The 17,017-nt window shown below is 45.6% G+C and overlaps 2 protein-coding genes across 2 annotated transcripts in view; one reads left to right on the forward strand and one right to left on the reverse strand.

Moving 5' to 3' along the window:
• Positions 1–87: 87 nt before the first annotated feature.
• LOC126544643 (short-chain dehydrogenase/reductase family 9C member 7-like) lies at positions 88–10,358 on the reverse strand. Its single transcript, XM_050192085.3, has 5 exons — positions 9,861–10,358; positions 7,654–7,860; positions 3,701–3,883; positions 1,575–1,707; positions 88–1,116 (listed from the first exon to the last, which is right to left on the reverse strand). The coding sequence occupies exons 1-5, from the start codon at positions 10,063–10,065 to the stop codon at positions 783–785; spliced, it is 1,062 nt and encodes a 353-aa protein (XP_050048042.1). The 5' UTR covers positions 10,066–10,358; the 3' UTR covers positions 88–782.
• A 581-nt stretch (positions 10,359–10,939) lies between these two features.
• Positions 10,940–17,017, forward strand: part of LOC126543603 (juvenile hormone acid O-methyltransferase-like) — a 60,577-nt gene continuing 54,499 nt past the window's right edge. The window contains exon 1 of the mRNA XM_050190712.2: positions 10,940–13,343. The gene's annotated coding sequence lies outside the window, so the exon portion shown is untranslated. The remainder of the gene's footprint in view (positions 13,344–17,017) is intronic.

A 17,017-nucleotide genomic window follows, 5' to 3' on the forward strand; every position in this document is an offset into this window, starting at 1 on the left:
TTGTTCTTTCGTCCTCGTCTTCGTAGCGCTCTTTTTTCATCAAGCTACCAGATTCGACGAGATATTAGACGTGTTGATCGAAGTGACTGCTGTAAATAATATTCATTACTGCGTCAGAAGGCAATCGATAAAATAATAACCAACGCATCTATTTGTGACTAATATTAAAGTTATTTCCATAATTTAACGCATTACGTATAAGAGATCAATATTTGCGATAATATTTGTAAAACTTGACGGCTGGCTTGATGTGAGTGATATGTTTATGGTGCAGTTCCAAGGGTGCTTTCTGGAATGTGTTCATGATCTCTCATCGCAATAGCTAGCACGAACGAAAAACAAGAAGTGGTCATAGCGCCCGTGAACGCCTCTTGTTTTTCGTCTATGTCTACTTGTTGCGCTGGCAGATCATGCACACATTCCAACTCGTACAGTTCTCACCCTTCGTGCGTGCAATGTTTGCGGCATGTTTTTTAAAAAAAAACATAATTTAGGTTGCCTTAAGAAGACTCCGGCATAATTTGTGACTGAAGGGGTAACATGGCGTGCGTTGCGAACGTTCAGAATGTCCAGCCCTTCTAAAAACCTCAGAGCAATGTTCGCATGAGCAGGAATTATTGGCGCATTGTTCAGCTTTGTGGTTGAACAGAGAAGCTTCACGCCGTTACAGTCCTCTGGTGATTGATTTGCTGAGGCTTGCTTGCAGCTGGCGCCAACATTAGTACCATTATGACAACATTTCGTGTGAAAAAATTTCACGAATTCATTTCTGACTAGGGCAGTCACTTCATCCTGAGCTGAATCTTCCGGGTAATGGCAGCGATTAGGCTAGTTATTTCACTGGGTAATGCCGTCTCGAGGAATATGTAGGGTGCGTCTCGTCCACAGGGTGACCGGTAGAGATACTTAGGGCAAGTTTCCCTGACTGCTTTCTCGATGATGTCGACAGCTTCCTCAGGGTCTTCTCTCATGAAAGTGCTGAAGGTGTTATCGTTGGTCTTAAGCCAGTCCTCTATGTCCTGGTGAGTGTAGTCAGCGATGGATTCTGGATCTTGTTGCTTGAACTCTCGCAGCGCGATGTCCATGGGAGCCGAGCCGGTTTTAAATATGGACGTCCTAGACGTGGGAAAGGCACAATAAACAATGAATTAACACTCCCTTTACATGCCGTTTTGAAGCATACAACTAACCGTTCATGGTCATAAACGCTGAGCGTCCCCTTAGAATGTTAATGGCATAAAGGCCAGTGCATGGATGTCTAGCTAAGAAAATACATTCAGGGAAACTTTATATAGACTGCTGAGTATCCTGCATAACTAGAGGGTGGCTATGGCATTGCTTAAGTTCGTCTTGAACCTTGTGGCTTATTATTAGCATATTGTTTTGGCAATAATGTAGTTATTCCACCGGAAAATCAAGGGCAACAAACTTGTCACTTATGCTGGCTTATAATATAGTTTTGTAATATACACATGTAAGACATTTATAAGGCACAAATCAAGATTTGTGAAAGATTTGTGGCTATACCCGCTTTTTAAATAATTTTAATTTACCTTTACTGTTGGTCAACCTACCGGTAAGCCGAAGGCTCCACTGTAACGAAGTCGACCCCTTTGCCATAACATTCTCGGCGGAGGCCATCCATCATGGATACCACGGCGTGCTTCGACATGCAGTAGGGCACGTTCATGGGGAGTGTGAAGTGGCCTGCAATGGGTCGAAAAAATGACGTAAAGCGAACGAAACATCCAATAGAGCTCGTGTAGGTCTAGTACAGTGCGGCTACAGGTCATAAAGAAGTAGTAGTAGGCTTTTGCTTGATCAATAAGTAGAATTTAGCAGACCCTTTAAGCTTGCAAAACAGGTATCTTAAGCGAAGTTCTTTTGCCAGCACGGGTTCATTACTTGTTAGTTCTATAATGTGCCCTCTGCGAAGCACCAAAACAATACAACAGCCTTCAAAATTCCTGGCGCGGTGCGTGTTTGCCTGCGCACCGGTTTGCTGCTCAGGCAATCCGAACACCACAGCGATTAAAAAGACACATTGTTCCCACATTCAAAACACTTTTATAAGGGCTCAGATGACATCTGGTCCCTGAGGTCCGAAGTGTTCAATCTGCTTTGGACTATGCTTAAGCCCCAAAATAAAAGAAAGGCACCTATCGCTCGTTCGCAAGAAAAGTTGATGGCGCTTTCTAGTTATATGCTGAAGAAGTAAAGGATTTTGCAAAAAGTATGAGAGAAAGTAGAAAACTTTAAAAACGTAGTACATTTCACTCATTTTCTCGAACACGACAAAAATGAGTAGATTGCGAAGTTTCTATCATTGAATCACTATAAATGTAAAAAAACGAATGGGTAGACCTACTTATAAATTAGGGTTTTTAGCAAACACTGCTCTGGTAGTTTATTTCAGTCAGAAATTAATATGAGCCTCGCACCATGGTATTACGTCCGTGTCCCGTTTCGCTGCCAGTCATATACATCCACAGCTTGCACGACAATGTTAAGTTACTGTTAACAAAAAAGGCATTGGGCACTGAATTCCTGCACAAGTACAGTGCACCGTATGAAAAGACTGAATGTGCTTTCAGAAAATAGTTGGTTTCATAAAACAGTCGCAGATAATTAACTTCTAATTGCCTACAGTTGGCTGCCATCTAGCATAGATGAGGGTTTACGATGTGTGAGTGATTGTTGAAAATGAAGAAATAGTACGCGCATTGTGTTCAGGTTTGGGACATCAAAGTTAACGTTAATTCACTAGGGCATAAACCTTTTGGGTTCTATCAGCAAAAGAAGGACAAATAAATGATGAAGTTGACATAATTTTCAAGCAAACGGCCCGAGATACATATTGAAACAATCGCTGCGCACAATGAGATAGGTAAGGGGGTCGATACCCCGCACTTCCACCAAAAAGGTTGTTACGGGGATGACGTTTATTTACAAATTATTACTGTCAATGGTCAATTGCATCCTGGTACATTGTTACAACTATGATGAGAAGCACCTCACTTGACTAGACGCAAGCAACTTTGAGGAGAAAGTAAAGCAAGGTAGGCGATGGCGCTTTTCGGAGCTGCGAGGGGTGAACGTGATGTTAGTGGCTTAGAACAGAACGGTTAACGGTTGCTTAAGCGATGGTGCAGTGCTTTGGTGTGGACGTACTAAGACGTCGTCGGTGACTCGCCACTCTGACGGCACAGCAACGGAGCGAACGGCCAGGGCGGAGCAAAAAGGAAAATTTTTACTTAATGCAGAATCTTTCCTCACGAGAGGCACAGAACAGAAGTAGCATCCGTACCGCAATAGGCAACAATGCGTCGGCGTTGTGTGTTTGTGGGGTGAGCGTCACCTGCTGACGCAATGTTAAAACGAAACTGCCCATCTCCTCCCCCCCCAATCTAAGAGTAGCGCGCGGCTACGAATAACCGGCGCAGTTACCCTGTGGAAATGCGTGAGGCTGCAGATCTCAAGGCAGAGATTTCGATCCCGGCCACGGCGTTTGCATTTCGATGGGAGCGAAATGCAAAAACATTCGCGTACTTACATTGAGGTGCATGTTAAAGAACGCCAGCTCCCCAAAATTATTCCTCGTCAACCCAAGAGTAATTGCCCACGATGTATACTTTCAATTTGGAGCTTATAAGTGCGCGATTGGGTCTTTTAGAACACGCGCGTGTGCTGTTCTACCTACCTAATGGGCTCGCGATAGCGACAACCCTGCCTTTGCATTTCTTCAGGAGAGGTAGGAACTTCTTGATGACTCGAAGGACTCCGAAGACGTTGACGTTGAATACGTCGATCACCGTGTCCATTGTGAGCCACTCCAAAAGGCCGGCGCTTGCGATGCCGGCGTTCGCAACAACCGCCCAGAGCTCTGTGTCGAGGAAGGGGAATAATAAAAACCGATATCGTCATTTTCCTGTAAAGCAGAAAGAAAGCCTTCCTCTCCACATCTTTGAATCCTTGCCTGTTTTTGTGGGACAATTCCATAGGCAGTTCTGACCGTGTACTTTGATACTTAGCAAACTAGGTCTCTTTCATATATTAATTGTATCATCGACTGTGGGGTGGGTTCTCAGCGCTAGTGCATTCAGTGTAGGTGAGACTAATTTTCTTCTTTTCTTTTCTTTTTTTCCCTGTCCACATACCTCTCCACCTTGTTACTGGAAATATTGCGCATGAAGTTTTCGGGAGTCAGACGATTGTCACTATGCACCGTAATTTATCTTAGAGACGAGTGTAGACCTTAGCTTCATTGACTTTGCTACTCTGTAGCATGCGATGCGGTCGCGTCACTTAAAACTATTCATCATCTGTTCACTGCATTCTCTCTCATCTCATCTTATCATCATCATGATCTGTTCTCAAAAGTATGTGCGCGGTTCTTCTCACTGTGCGCGTGAGTTTAGGAGATTGGCGTCAACGATTGCTTTCAAAGTGTATTTTGCGATGTAGAACTTCCCCAACGGTATACAGTATAAAACGAGAGAGTTAAACGCATATGAATTGTGCCTTGCGGAAACGCCTCTGCGCCTATGCTACTTAGAAGAGAAAAGGGACTACAAAATAGAGCTGAAGGGTATTTTACCTTCGTAACAAAACCCCACTAAACCAACCGGCTTTCCAGAGCCTACTTAATTATTATGCAGCGCAATAAATTTGGATACGACACTGTGGTTGAGCGGCAATATGCACCATATCAAAGTCGACAAGCAGTATATCACTTGCATAAGGAATGCATAGATAACATAATGGCCTAATAATTATAGTTATTTTCTTGCTGCGCGGCAAAGGCTGTCCGTTTTATTATTATTGTTTTACGTCTAGCTTTTCTAGCATTTGCCACATTACGGCAGCGTTCATAACAAAATGGAGCATTTCACTGTTTGCGGCCTTTGAATTATTATCTGGCGCAATGTTGCTTTACTGTTAGTGGAAAAAAATGTTCACGTCTTACATCCACATTATTGACGTTTACTTTTGCTCACGGAAATGACATGGCGAAATACAAGTCGACTAAACTTGGCGACGGCAGGAGCTCTTCATCAACACGCATGCAGTTAAAGGCACAATATTGACTCCTTGCATATTATTTACCTCAAACTGTTTTCATTGTTCTTATTGTGATTAGAGCTTATACAAGAGAAAAGTGTTTTCCCGGTCATAAGCAAGTTGTGGAGTTGCCCTCCAAGGATACCTCCACCCCACCCACAAAAAGGATGTACTCCTTTGTTTCGATTTGGTTGTTTACATTGCTTAAGTCATGACATTTCTCATAGTATTTCGCCTTTCCATGGAGGCTGGTAAATTGATTGTGGTTGAAATGGTAAGTGAACTAAAAAATTCGCAGTTCAGCCCCAAAGGCGAAGCACTGATTACGATAGCAAATTAGTAGATAGCTGTACTAATTAAGCTAGGATAGTAGTTTTATCGGCCGTGTAAACTAGTAAACATTCGCTTACAACCAAAATTAACAATGATATAATTGTAAGCGTGACTCCACGAGGACGTAGAAAGAAACAGATACACACAGACAGCGCTGTTTTTGCGTGCCTGCCTCCTTGTTCAGCCGCGCTTAGCCATTCTGTCATAGATTCCAATGAACTAGCCCGTCAACGTGTTTTACATAAATTAACCAGCGCGGTACCACGCGCGCACAGGTAAACGTGAACACATCTCGCTCAATGACAGCAGAAACTGTCTGTGAAAACACTGTCTGTGGAAACTGCCTGTGGAATCGCGGTGGTAGCCGCGAGCCAATTGACCTGCGTGCATCTGTCGCTTCAAAGCGAACGTCGAAATGCGCATACGAAGCTGCATACGAAGCATACGACGTTTGCAGAGTGCATTACGAGTACTCTGCAAACATCTCAGATCGCTTCGAAGATGAGGCCCGCTCGGGCGCCCGCTTTGGCCACGTCGCAGAATGCGTTCAAGACACTCGAGCGCCGGCAACGCGTCCCTACGGTGTCCGCCAAAGGCATCTACTACGGCGTCCGCGATTCGCCTGGCTAGACACCTCCGCTGTAATAACACTGTAACGCTGTAATAGGCACCTCCATTACTGTCTCCACTCTGTGGGGAACCAGCGCTGGATAGGCGGCGCGTCGAAAAGAGTGCGTTGTACGCCGCCCTGGCGACGAAACGCGGCATATTCCAGCCGCACAACCAGACGACACACATATACGCAGCCGTATTATAGTTCGTATATTTCCGTTTTCGCGCCGCTTCAAGTGGAGTTTTTGTAAAGAAGCTAGCGCCATCAAGTGAAGAAATGACGAAAGAAGCTTTTTAAACTTTATATATTTTTCACAGTGCGTCGCGGCGAGCACGTGTGTTTCTTTAACGGTTGCGTCGTGTATCGATGCCATGCTTGCGTGGCTGCCTGCCTCGCAAATCTAGCAGTTATGGCTCCGGTCGTGCTGCGCTATGGTTTCGTAAGTATTAGTTGGCCTGAAGATATTCCATATTTCTCTGGCAAGACATAAAAAATTCTGATGTTACTTCGCCACAGCAGTCAATGGAGAAGAAAGCTTTATCGCATCAGCTGACTCGCGCAAGCAAAGGTTTGAGTGCTCGGCTGCTTCATCCGTAACAATCCTGGCTATATTTAGCACTAATTACATAAATTTGCCGGATGCATCTCAGCGCCGAGTGCTCATCCGCATGCGCATTTTTATAAACACATAGGTGGCTTAGTCGCGCGTGCGCCGGCACTATGCGCATACAACTCGTATTACAAGGCAGCTTCCCTCCCACATAATTCTTCGCAATGAATGGATAATTTTTACCTTTCGCATCGTTCACTTGGTGCGGTGGCGTTGGAAGGGGCTTGGCGGTGGCATTGCGAAGGAAAAATGGTATATATGCCGGATGGTGCATGCTATTGCTCATTTTGTTTCCGACGAAATACCGACAGCAGATTCTGCTGTTTGGTACTGTCTGCCATGGCTGACCGTCTTCACTATCGAATAAACCAAGGATACACGCGAAATTTGATTTAGAAACCAGCCCGACACCGCTTGACAGGGCGACAAGACGGGAGCTTACTCCGCTCGCCTGCCTGCTTGGATCCAACGCCGCCTCCGTTCTTGTTCGTAGGGTTTAGATGGAAAGACGCAGAAGGATACATCCTCCCTCATCCCGACTTAGTTGTGGCACTTGTATACGCAACAGTATCGTCGGCGCCCTTTTGTTTTCCTTCGACTTTAAGGGCACGCAACGCAATTTTCGTTTGCGGGGGAGGCTGCATTGTGCACGTTCTGACCGCCAGGGCGGCGCTGCAGGCGCCGTGAAAACTCCAGCGCTGGTTCCCCGTACGGAATGGTGGGCAAGGAGGACACCGAGACACCCTGGCAGCCGCCGGAGAAGAACGCTCCTCCTCCCTCGCCTGACCCTTGCCTCGCGCGCCACAGGAGAGGGCACGCATCCTGGCCGCGTTCCTCGATGGCGTACGCGAGATTGAACCGCGTTCGCCGGCTTACCCTCACACACTTTCACTCATACGGATCCTCACGGCGACGGCGATGCCAACGCCGACGGCAGAAATACGCCTGGAGTGTCCAAATAATGGCTATCGCAATAAGCCAAAACAAAGCATGTGATGTTGCTCTAGAAAATAAAAACGAACAAACGGTGCCTTACCCCTTTCGCCGAGATGCTTTTTTATCGTACCCAAGGCTTTGTCCACTTGCTCCTGTTTTGTCACATCCAGCTCCAAAACAACTACGTGTGGAAGAGCCTTCAGCTCCTCTGCGCCAGCGCTGTTGGAACTGAGACAACTGGCGAACACCAGGAAGCCTTTGCGCGAGAGTCGCTTCGCTAGTCGATAACCAAATCCCGTGTCGCATCCTGAAAGGTGAAGTGTTGAAATGAGCAAAGCCCCATTGAAATTTTTACGTTCAGGTGACCTAATAGGAGGCTGTAATCCTCCTTGACTAACCCCCCTCGTCAACTGTTTTAGCGTGTCTGCTTTCTTTCTCAGCTGTTCCTTCACCCTTACACTTGCCACCTGTAGGGTAGCAAACCAGAAGATTGTGTTCCAGTTAACATGCCTGCGCTTCTCATCTCTTTTGTTCTCTCTTTTTAAAGTGAAAGTATTCTGCGGTCGAGATGAGCTCTCACATACGCAAGAAGAAATGACCCGGAATACAAAACTGGGACATGTAAATTCAGGGCAAGGGATGAAGATAAACAGACAACAATGACGGCGCCATGTTTCTCGTCTCGCTTTCTTGATCTTCATCTTTTGTGCTGTTCCGAGCCGTGAATTTTAACGTACTTGTCAAATTCTCTACTCCTCAAGAAATCTTCATAGTGAAAGATCCAACGAAGTTCCCCAAATATGAGGTTATGTGTATAGGAACTATCCGCTGTAAACATGTATACGGGGCATGATGTTCGTTCGAGGGAACATAGGGTGCACTTGTAAATCAAATTCGTCACTAAGGGGTAGGCAAGCTCTGTTGCTCTAGAAATTTAGTTACATGATTTCCGCCATACCACCCACATAGGTATAAATATTTGGGGGAAGTAATTAAATACCACAGCAACAAAGAAGCTCGACTGCACAACAACTCTAACATTTAGGGCAACTTGAAATACTTAATCCTCACGTATTTTATATCAGCCAGTACACAGATAGCAGCAGCTTTTCTGTGTACACAATTTCTGAATGGTTTCTTTAGACCTTTTACAGTTCTCTCGTTCATTAAGCAACTTTCTTCAGCATATATTTCACATTCAAGCGATGAGCACTTCATTGCAATGACAAAGCGTTACAGCGTGGTTGCATGTGCGTTGCGGCACTCGCATCATGCTGCATAGCGATTTAGTATAGCAGTTAGGATGATAACACAAAAGGCAATTTGTTAAAAATTTGCAGCATGGTTGTAAAAAAAAGGTGAAGATCTACCACTCTTTGGACGCTTCGAACACAGCCTAGATTCAGCCTTTGGGACGTGTAAAATAACATAAAAATATGTTCAGCGTAGCAGACTCGTAAACTAACGAGCACAGTGAGAAACTCACATGCTCCTATCATATGATGTGCCAGTACAGGACTTAGCATTGTGAACCTCCCGCTAATTTGGTTAGCACACGAATGAATGTTCTGCCCTAAAGATCACGTTATTTGGTCTTAGATGACTATTTTGCTCAGTATCAGAGCTTGCCAATCGGCTTTATGATGTCCATGCATGTGTCTAACTTTTGCTGCAGTTTTGGACAACGCAAAACTAGCCACAAAAATTTAAACGGGTACCTGTGTTAACGAGTAGGATTATTGCAGCAGTAATTATGACATCGTTGTCATCGCCATCACCCCCTCCACCACCACCATTATTATCATGGTAATCAATTTGCTCCGTCTTCTTTGCGAAGTTACAGGATAAAACGCACGAAGTCGGGATTTCTGGCGTTTTGTGAAGTCGACTACTACTACTACTACTACTACTACTACTACTACTACTACTACTACTACTACTACTACTACTACTACTACTACTACTACTACTACTACTTATCTGTTACTCTTCCTCCCTAAGCAATCTCTAGAGTCTAATTCACACTTGGGTGATTTGTGTACTGTCCGACTTCAATACTACCGAAAAAGCGCCTACTTCACGAAATTCGTACGTTTACACTGTCAGTCATGTATGTGTTTGATACATACACTATTGTTACCATTATGTAGGAGTGATGAGTTCAGTTGAGAGCCAGTTAGCACTGTTTCTTTTTCTGCCCTGTGGTATATCGCTTTAAAATAGGAAATTCAGAATCAACTCAAGTGGGATTCTTAAAAAAAAAAGCATTCACACCAAACATGCACAGTCCCTTGAGGGCATACTCACCCGTGATGAGCAGCGCCCGACCTTCGCCGCCAACCTCGCTCACAAAAACGCGTCCGAAAACTAACCGAGACAGCGTATAGGACAGAGTCAGGACAATCCACGCTGTACCGACTATCCTGCTGACTTGTTGCAGAGGAATGAGGTAGTTCCACAGCTGCCAGAAGACAAGCAGGAAGGCGAAGAACAAAACCAACGACGTCCTCATTTGCAGACTGGTGAAACTCGGCGCGAGCAGATCTTTGTTGCCACAGTGACCGTGAAATCCCTGTTCTACTTCAAATTTGTGGATGCGCAGTGTGAGTGAGCATCCCGAGGTGCGAGCACGCCATTGAAGGAGCAACGCCACGCTTTGTGGGTATTTTTAAGAGCACCCGACGCTACCTGCGCGGGGCCTCGTAAATAACTCATCTCACTGACCCAACTCGTTTTACTGAGCTGGGCGTGGGGCAGGTACGAGGAATATTTTGCAAGGAGGATTCATTCTGTCGACGCGAGCAGAGCACAATGAAACACCGTCAGTGAGTTTGAGGGTGAGAGGAGGAAGCGGGCACACATTGAACCTCGTGTCATTCCCTGCGTTGAGAAAACGGGTTTTCGCGGCTGTGCGAGGTCACAGCTGAAGGCCGAAGAAAGCGGCGTACGGAGTTGCAAAACAGGAAGGACTACACGCGCTTCTATTGTTCGTTTGCATACGTTCGTTGATGTACGTTAGCACGCGTTCATTGACTTTCGTTGATGAAATCACGATCTGACGAGAAGAGAAATCACAGCCCCGTATGAAGGCAAGATTGTAGACAACATCTTAGAAGCTGTAACATTTATAGGGTTCGACTAATACCCGATTAATGAATCCTTGTGTCCTGTTGTGGCAGTACTCGACCTATGTCTTGGGTTCTCGCACGCCGAAGGACTTATTTTTTCTTTGGTATTTTTTTGCATTTACAGTTATTGCACGTGTTAGTACGCCTTGTGGCGACGTGTTTGCGTAATTGAGTCTATGTCCACGTCAGTAAATTACCGGCTAGCGGTTGAAACCCCATCTACGTGTACATCCAAGTATTGTATATTTGTACTGCTGCACGTCGGTGGGCGAGTTCTCTTGCGCTACAGTATAAACGCAAAGTGACGATATAACGAAGCTGTAATCTACACAACTTTATTTCCATGCTCCGCCAGCACGTGGTACATGACAAAACTGTTTTCGCTATACATTGTCGTTGGGCTGGAACTGTAATTGTTCGAGGTGCTATATTACTAGGAGGGTGGCGGCGTCACCTTTTTGGTCGTCCATCTTGAAACGAGTGAGATGTAGCGCGGACAGGGGACACGGGGACTGTGGCAAAGTGCACAGTCAGGCACACACGCTTAGCCGGCCGGGAGCCACCCCCTTCGTGTTGCGTGCATTGCCTTCTGGAAGAAACATTCATTCGTGCACCGCGCCCTGACGTATCTACACGGTGTCAGAAGTGGTGCATTAGTGACCTAGTAACGCAACCCACGGCCGAAGAACGATTGCGCAGCCGTCCAACACGGGAGGCTCCAAGTTACATCGGACCAGCGCCGCGGCGAAAGACGAGCAGCAACTTCGTTCGCAGTCGCTATGCTTTTGCCACCCCCAAGAGCCCTAGACACAACGGGAGACGTTTGGCAGAACTGGAAGGCATAACAGCAGGATTTCGAGCTCTTCGCAACAGCAACGTGTCTGGAACAGAAGACGAAAGAGGTGCAGACAGCCACTTTTCTCATCAGCATGAGAGAGGACGCGCGCAATACGTACAACACTTGAACGTACAAGCATTTGAAGCCGGAAAAGAAAAAAAGCGACGTTGAAGTACTGAAGCGAAAGTTTGAAGCTCTATCCTAGCGTAGTATGGAGTTTCGGTTTGGAAAGCGTGACGACAAAGAATAACATTTTAACGACTGGCTGACTGAGCTGCGTGTGCTTGCAAAGAGCTGTGAAATCGGGGAGTTGGAAGAACGCAGGCTAAGAAGCAGAATCATTCTAGGAGTTAGAGACAAGAAACTTCAGGGAAAGACTTCTTTCAGAAAATGCTTCTTTTGCCAAAACTGTTGACATGCGCCGAGCTCGGGAACACGGTAAAGAGCAAAGCGAAGGAATTGAGTCTCGCATGAAGGGTAGAAGTCGACGCCGTTAGTAGGTGTTGTAGCATGCAAAAATCTACAAAGACCGGGAAGCAGGCCCTGCAAAGGGACGCACAGCGTAAAATCCGGCAAAACCAGGAGCGTAAGTCTTGCTGCGAAAGAACAATAAGTGGCATTACTCGAAGGCAATGCAGACAGACAGGCAGAAGATTTCTGGTTGGAAACGTTATTACAAACCAGCCAAAATGATTATCGCTGTACTGCAATAGTAAAAATGGAAGAAACGTCCGTTGTCGACAAGCTCGATACAGGCAGGAACTGCTCAGTCATATCACGCAGTCATCTGCAGAAGATAAAGCGAAAGCAGCTCACAAACTACGCCGCCGTTCTAAACACGATTCCTTGGCTTTCAGAAAAAAAGCAACCAAATATATTTGCATTCATGTGACCAGCCCTGAGGGAACGTTTGAAACGGAATTCTTCGTAGTGGAAGACGACGTATCCGTGACTCTAAGCCCTCTAAGCGGCTAAGTCACAGAGAAGCTGGACTTGGTTCGTCGAATTGCTTCACTGGAACAACAACATTCTTACGACGTAGTGAAGCCTTATGATGTTTTCACCGGAGCTTCACAGGCGAACTCAAGTGTGTCATCTACCACCTGAAGCTCAAACCAGGTTCCCAAGGAGTGGTCAAGTCAGCAAGCAGGATCCCGTTAGCAATCTAGGCCACAGTAAAGTGGGAACTGGACCGCATGGAAGCCGACGGAGTAGTTTTCAAAGTGACGGAGCCAACAGAACGGTCCAGCTACATGGTTATCGTCATAAAAAGAAGGTACAGATATGTCTTGATCAACCGGATTTTAACAAAGCACTGTTGAGGGAGCATTATCCTGTGCCAAAACTAGGAGACAGTGCACCGTCTCTGAGCGGAGCACAGTACTTTTCGACTTTGGATGCTGATACAGGATTTTGGCAGATAAAACTGGGTGAAGAAAGAACCGCAATTTGCACGATGAGCACTCCGTTCGGTCGTTAGATTCCTACGTATGCCGTTCGGTATTTATTCGGCTCTGGAAATATTTCAGCGCGCCATGTACAACGTACTAAAGGGTCTTACAAGGGCAGCAGTTGTTATAGACGACATTCTATTCTGGGGTCAGACTAAAGAAGACCATGAGAAAAACATTGTAAACGTGCTGTGAAAATGCCAAGAGCACAACTTGAAACTAAACCGCAAGAAATATATTTTCTTACAGGAAGCTGTCAAGTACCTTGGGCAAGTCTTAACGCGAGGCGGGTTGAGCCTGGATCCAGGGAGGCTGGAAGACATCCTTCACGTCGAGGTGCCTTGCAATTGGGATGAGCTACAGACACTCTTAGGTATGGTGAATTTCGTCTCCCGGTTCATTTCGAACATGTCAACACTCCCAGCTTCGCTCCGAGAACTCTCGAAAAAAAAAAAACGCCGTATTGGCTGGGGAGCACAGACATCAAGCGAGCCTCGACGTACAGCGCGAGGCACTAGCAAAAGCTCCCGTATTAGAAAACTGCCAGAAGAGAAAAACCATTCACTCTATAAGTAAATGCAGCACAAAGTGGAACTGATGCCATGGTAATGCAGGGTGGGACTCCGTTAGCTTACTCATCGCGTTCGCTGGTGGAGAAGAAACAGAGATACGCTCGGATAGAGAAAGAGGTGCTCGCAATCGTCCGCCGCTGCGCGAAGTTCCAAGATTACCTTTTTGCTCAACGAGAAGTCATTTTGGGATCGTGCAATTTCCCCCAGTATGCAACCGCAGCGTGGCTCAATGACAAGATTGACGTCATTCCCGAACTGCGCAGCAACTGGAGCTCCCGCGACGAGCTGCATAATTAAGACGGCCTCGTGTTCCGGAGCAATGGCCTCATCATTCCTGCCTGACTGCGAAGTCAGGTACTTGGTCGTCCTCAGACATAAACGTTCATTCATGCACCATGCTCAGACGCATATACAGACACAAGAAGGCACAAAGGAGTGTGCGCTACGTGCGAGTATTTTTCTTTTTTGTCTTCATATGTACTTGTTCCCCAGTCCGCGCTACAACTCACTCGCCACATTTCTCTTTTGCTTGGAATGCCGTTTGACATTTCGAGGTACTGTAAAAGTTCTGCAAGGGAACGTTTGACCGGTCTTACTCTTGTCATGGTGTGAACAAAGGCTTCCCGACCCTTCACTTAGACGCAAATATCAGACTAAAGGCGCGCATAAATGAGACATGCTGCAGAGTTTCCTATGAAAGCAGCATCGGCATTTTTCACGTGTGGTCGATGCTCTCCACCGCAGGCTTACGCGCGGTGCTTTTTGTCACCCAGTTGCGGTACTTATTGATGTTTTATCGTGCCGTTGATATGCATACACCATTTTGACACGCTTAAAAATGTTTTTTCAATACTTATGGTGTATTTGGGTATTTAGTGCCCAAATGGTGCTTCTTTTCTTTTGTCGTTTTACTGCAATAGCAGTCAAGTGCTCGAAATTTGGCTTTTATTGTCCGTCTAATCCGTCCGACCATTCTGTTGTGCTGACGACATCCGTTGTCGTCATCGATGACGTACCGCGAAGATTTTTGCCGGCTTCATGGTCCCACGTCATCCCCAGCTTCGCAATGACCGCAGCATGAAGCAAACGAAAAAATTAGGAGGATGCTTAAGCTTCGCCTTTAGGAGCGGAACGTGATAGCATCCAAAGATCCCTGATTGCTTCTCATGCTTCCCGGCAACTGCGGTTTATCTAGCCGTTATGTTCACCGGGAAACGCCGGCGGCGAGCGCTATGAACGAAGGCGAGCTTCGTGTGTGTGTGTGTGTGTGTGTGTGTGTGTGTGTGTGTGTGTGTGTGTCTGTTTGATGGTGTGCAAAGAGCCGAGGTTGCCGCACCGTTCCTACTAAGATACACCTCAAACGGCATCTGGAAGCTGCTATCGCGCTTAAAGGGGGTTTCTGTTTCAGTTTTCGCGTAACAGAATTATGTTTTCTCGTATATTCAAATTTCAACCCGACGCTATCATGTCTGTAGGTTGTGGTGTAATTGGTATTTTACGATTTTTCTGCGTATTTTACCTTCAGAGAGTCAAGTGGTTCATTAATTTCCTTGTGCCATATGGAGGGCCTGCGTGGTTGGGTACTCGTGGTTCGTGATTCTTTCTGCCGAAGGGACGTCCAGCGTGGGACGCCGGCTTTCCCGCGACCGGGGCCCTTAAGAGGAATCATTAGCATGGGCCCAACTCCGACGTGGCCTATTCAAATGGATGTAAAACGCAAGAACGTTTTTCTGAGGTAACCCCTGGACCGATTTTAATGAGACTTGTTGCATTTGAGAGAGAAAGTTAAGTTCTAGTGACTGTTGGAAGCTGAATATCGATCCAGGGCCTGAATTTTGTTAAAAGGATTCCCAAATTTCGGAAGCCTGAAAGAAATAGAAGCACAAATTCGATTAATTAATAGATCTGCATCAAGAAAACATATCGCGGTTCTCTAAACGGCATCTATTAGAACATTTAAAGGGGGCGAATTTGATATGTCAATTTATATGTTACGTGTATTTGTTACGTTGAGTAGAAGGCTTCCGCAAAAGCTGTATTTCCATATTACATTTTTTTAGATTCATGTGAAACTTATCAATTTTGTCCGCTTTAGATGCACTGTTAGAAGGAATTCACACAATTGTGGTATCATCTTTCATTGCAGGGCTACAGTGTTGTAAACTTGGTAGTTTCATCATCAGCGAATCGCAAGTTACTAAGGTATTCTCCGTGAACTCTTATCCCCAATTCTCCCCAATCCAGGTCTCTGAATACCTCCTGTAAACACGCTGTGAATAGCATTGGAGAGATCGTATCTCCCTGCCTGACGCCTTTCTTTATTGGGATTTTGTTGCTTTCTTTATGGAGGACTACGGTGGCTGTGGAGCCGCTATAGATATCTTTCAGTATTTTTACATAGGCTCGCCTACACCCTGATTCCGCAATGCCTCCATGACTGCTGAGGTTTCGACTGAATCAAACGCTTTCTCATATTCAATGAAAGCTATATATAAAGGTTGGTTATATTCCGCACATTTTTCTATTACCTGATTGATAGTGTGAATATGGTCTATTGTTGAGTAGCCTTTACGGAATCCTGCCTGGTCCTTTGGTTGACGAAAGTCTAAGGTGTTCCTCATTCTATTTGCAATTGCCTTAGTAAATACTTTGTAGGCAACGGACAGTAAGCTGATCGGTCTATAGTTTTTCAAGTCTTTGGAGTCCCCTTTCTTATGGATTAGGATTATGTTAGCGTTTTTCCAAGATTCCCGTACGCTCGAAGCCATCAGGAATTGCGTATACAGGGTGGCCAGTTTCTCTAGAACAATCTGCCCACCATCCTTCAACAAATCTGCTGTTACCTGATCCTCCCCAGCTGCCTTCCCCCTTTGCATAGCTCCCAAGGCTTTCTTTACTTCTTCCGGCGTTACCTGTGGGATTTCGAATTCCTCTAGACTACTCTCTCTTCCATTATTATCGTGGGTGCCACTGGTACTGTATAAATCTCTATAGAACTCCGCAGCCACTTGAACTATCTCATCCATATTAGTAATGATATTGCCGGCTTTGTCTCTTAACGCATACATCTGATTCTTGCCAATTCCTAGTTTCTTCTTCACTGCTTTTAGGCTTCCTCCGTTTCTGAGAGCATGTTCAATTCTATCCATATTACACTTTCTTATGTCAGCTGTCTTACGCTTGTTGATTAACTTCGAAAGTTCTGCCAGTTTTATTCTAGCTGTAGGGTTAGAGGCTTTCATACATTGGCGTTTCTTGATCAGATCTTTCGTCTCCTGCGATAGCTTACTGGTATCCTGTCTAACGGAGTTGCCACCGACTTCTATTGCACACTCCTTAATGATGCCCACAAGATTGTCGTTCATTGTTTCAACACTAAGGTCCTTTTCCTGAGTTAAAGTCGAATACCTGTTCTGTAGCTTGATCTGGAATTCCTCTATTTTCCCTCTTACCGCTAACTTATTGATCGGCTTCT

This window comes from Dermacentor andersoni, chromosome 10 (assembly GCF_023375885.2).
Source record: "Dermacentor andersoni chromosome 10, qqDerAnde1_hic_scaffold, whole genome shotgun sequence".
Classification (NCBI taxonomy): Eukaryota; Metazoa; Arthropoda; class Arachnida; order Ixodida; family Ixodidae; genus Dermacentor; species Dermacentor andersoni.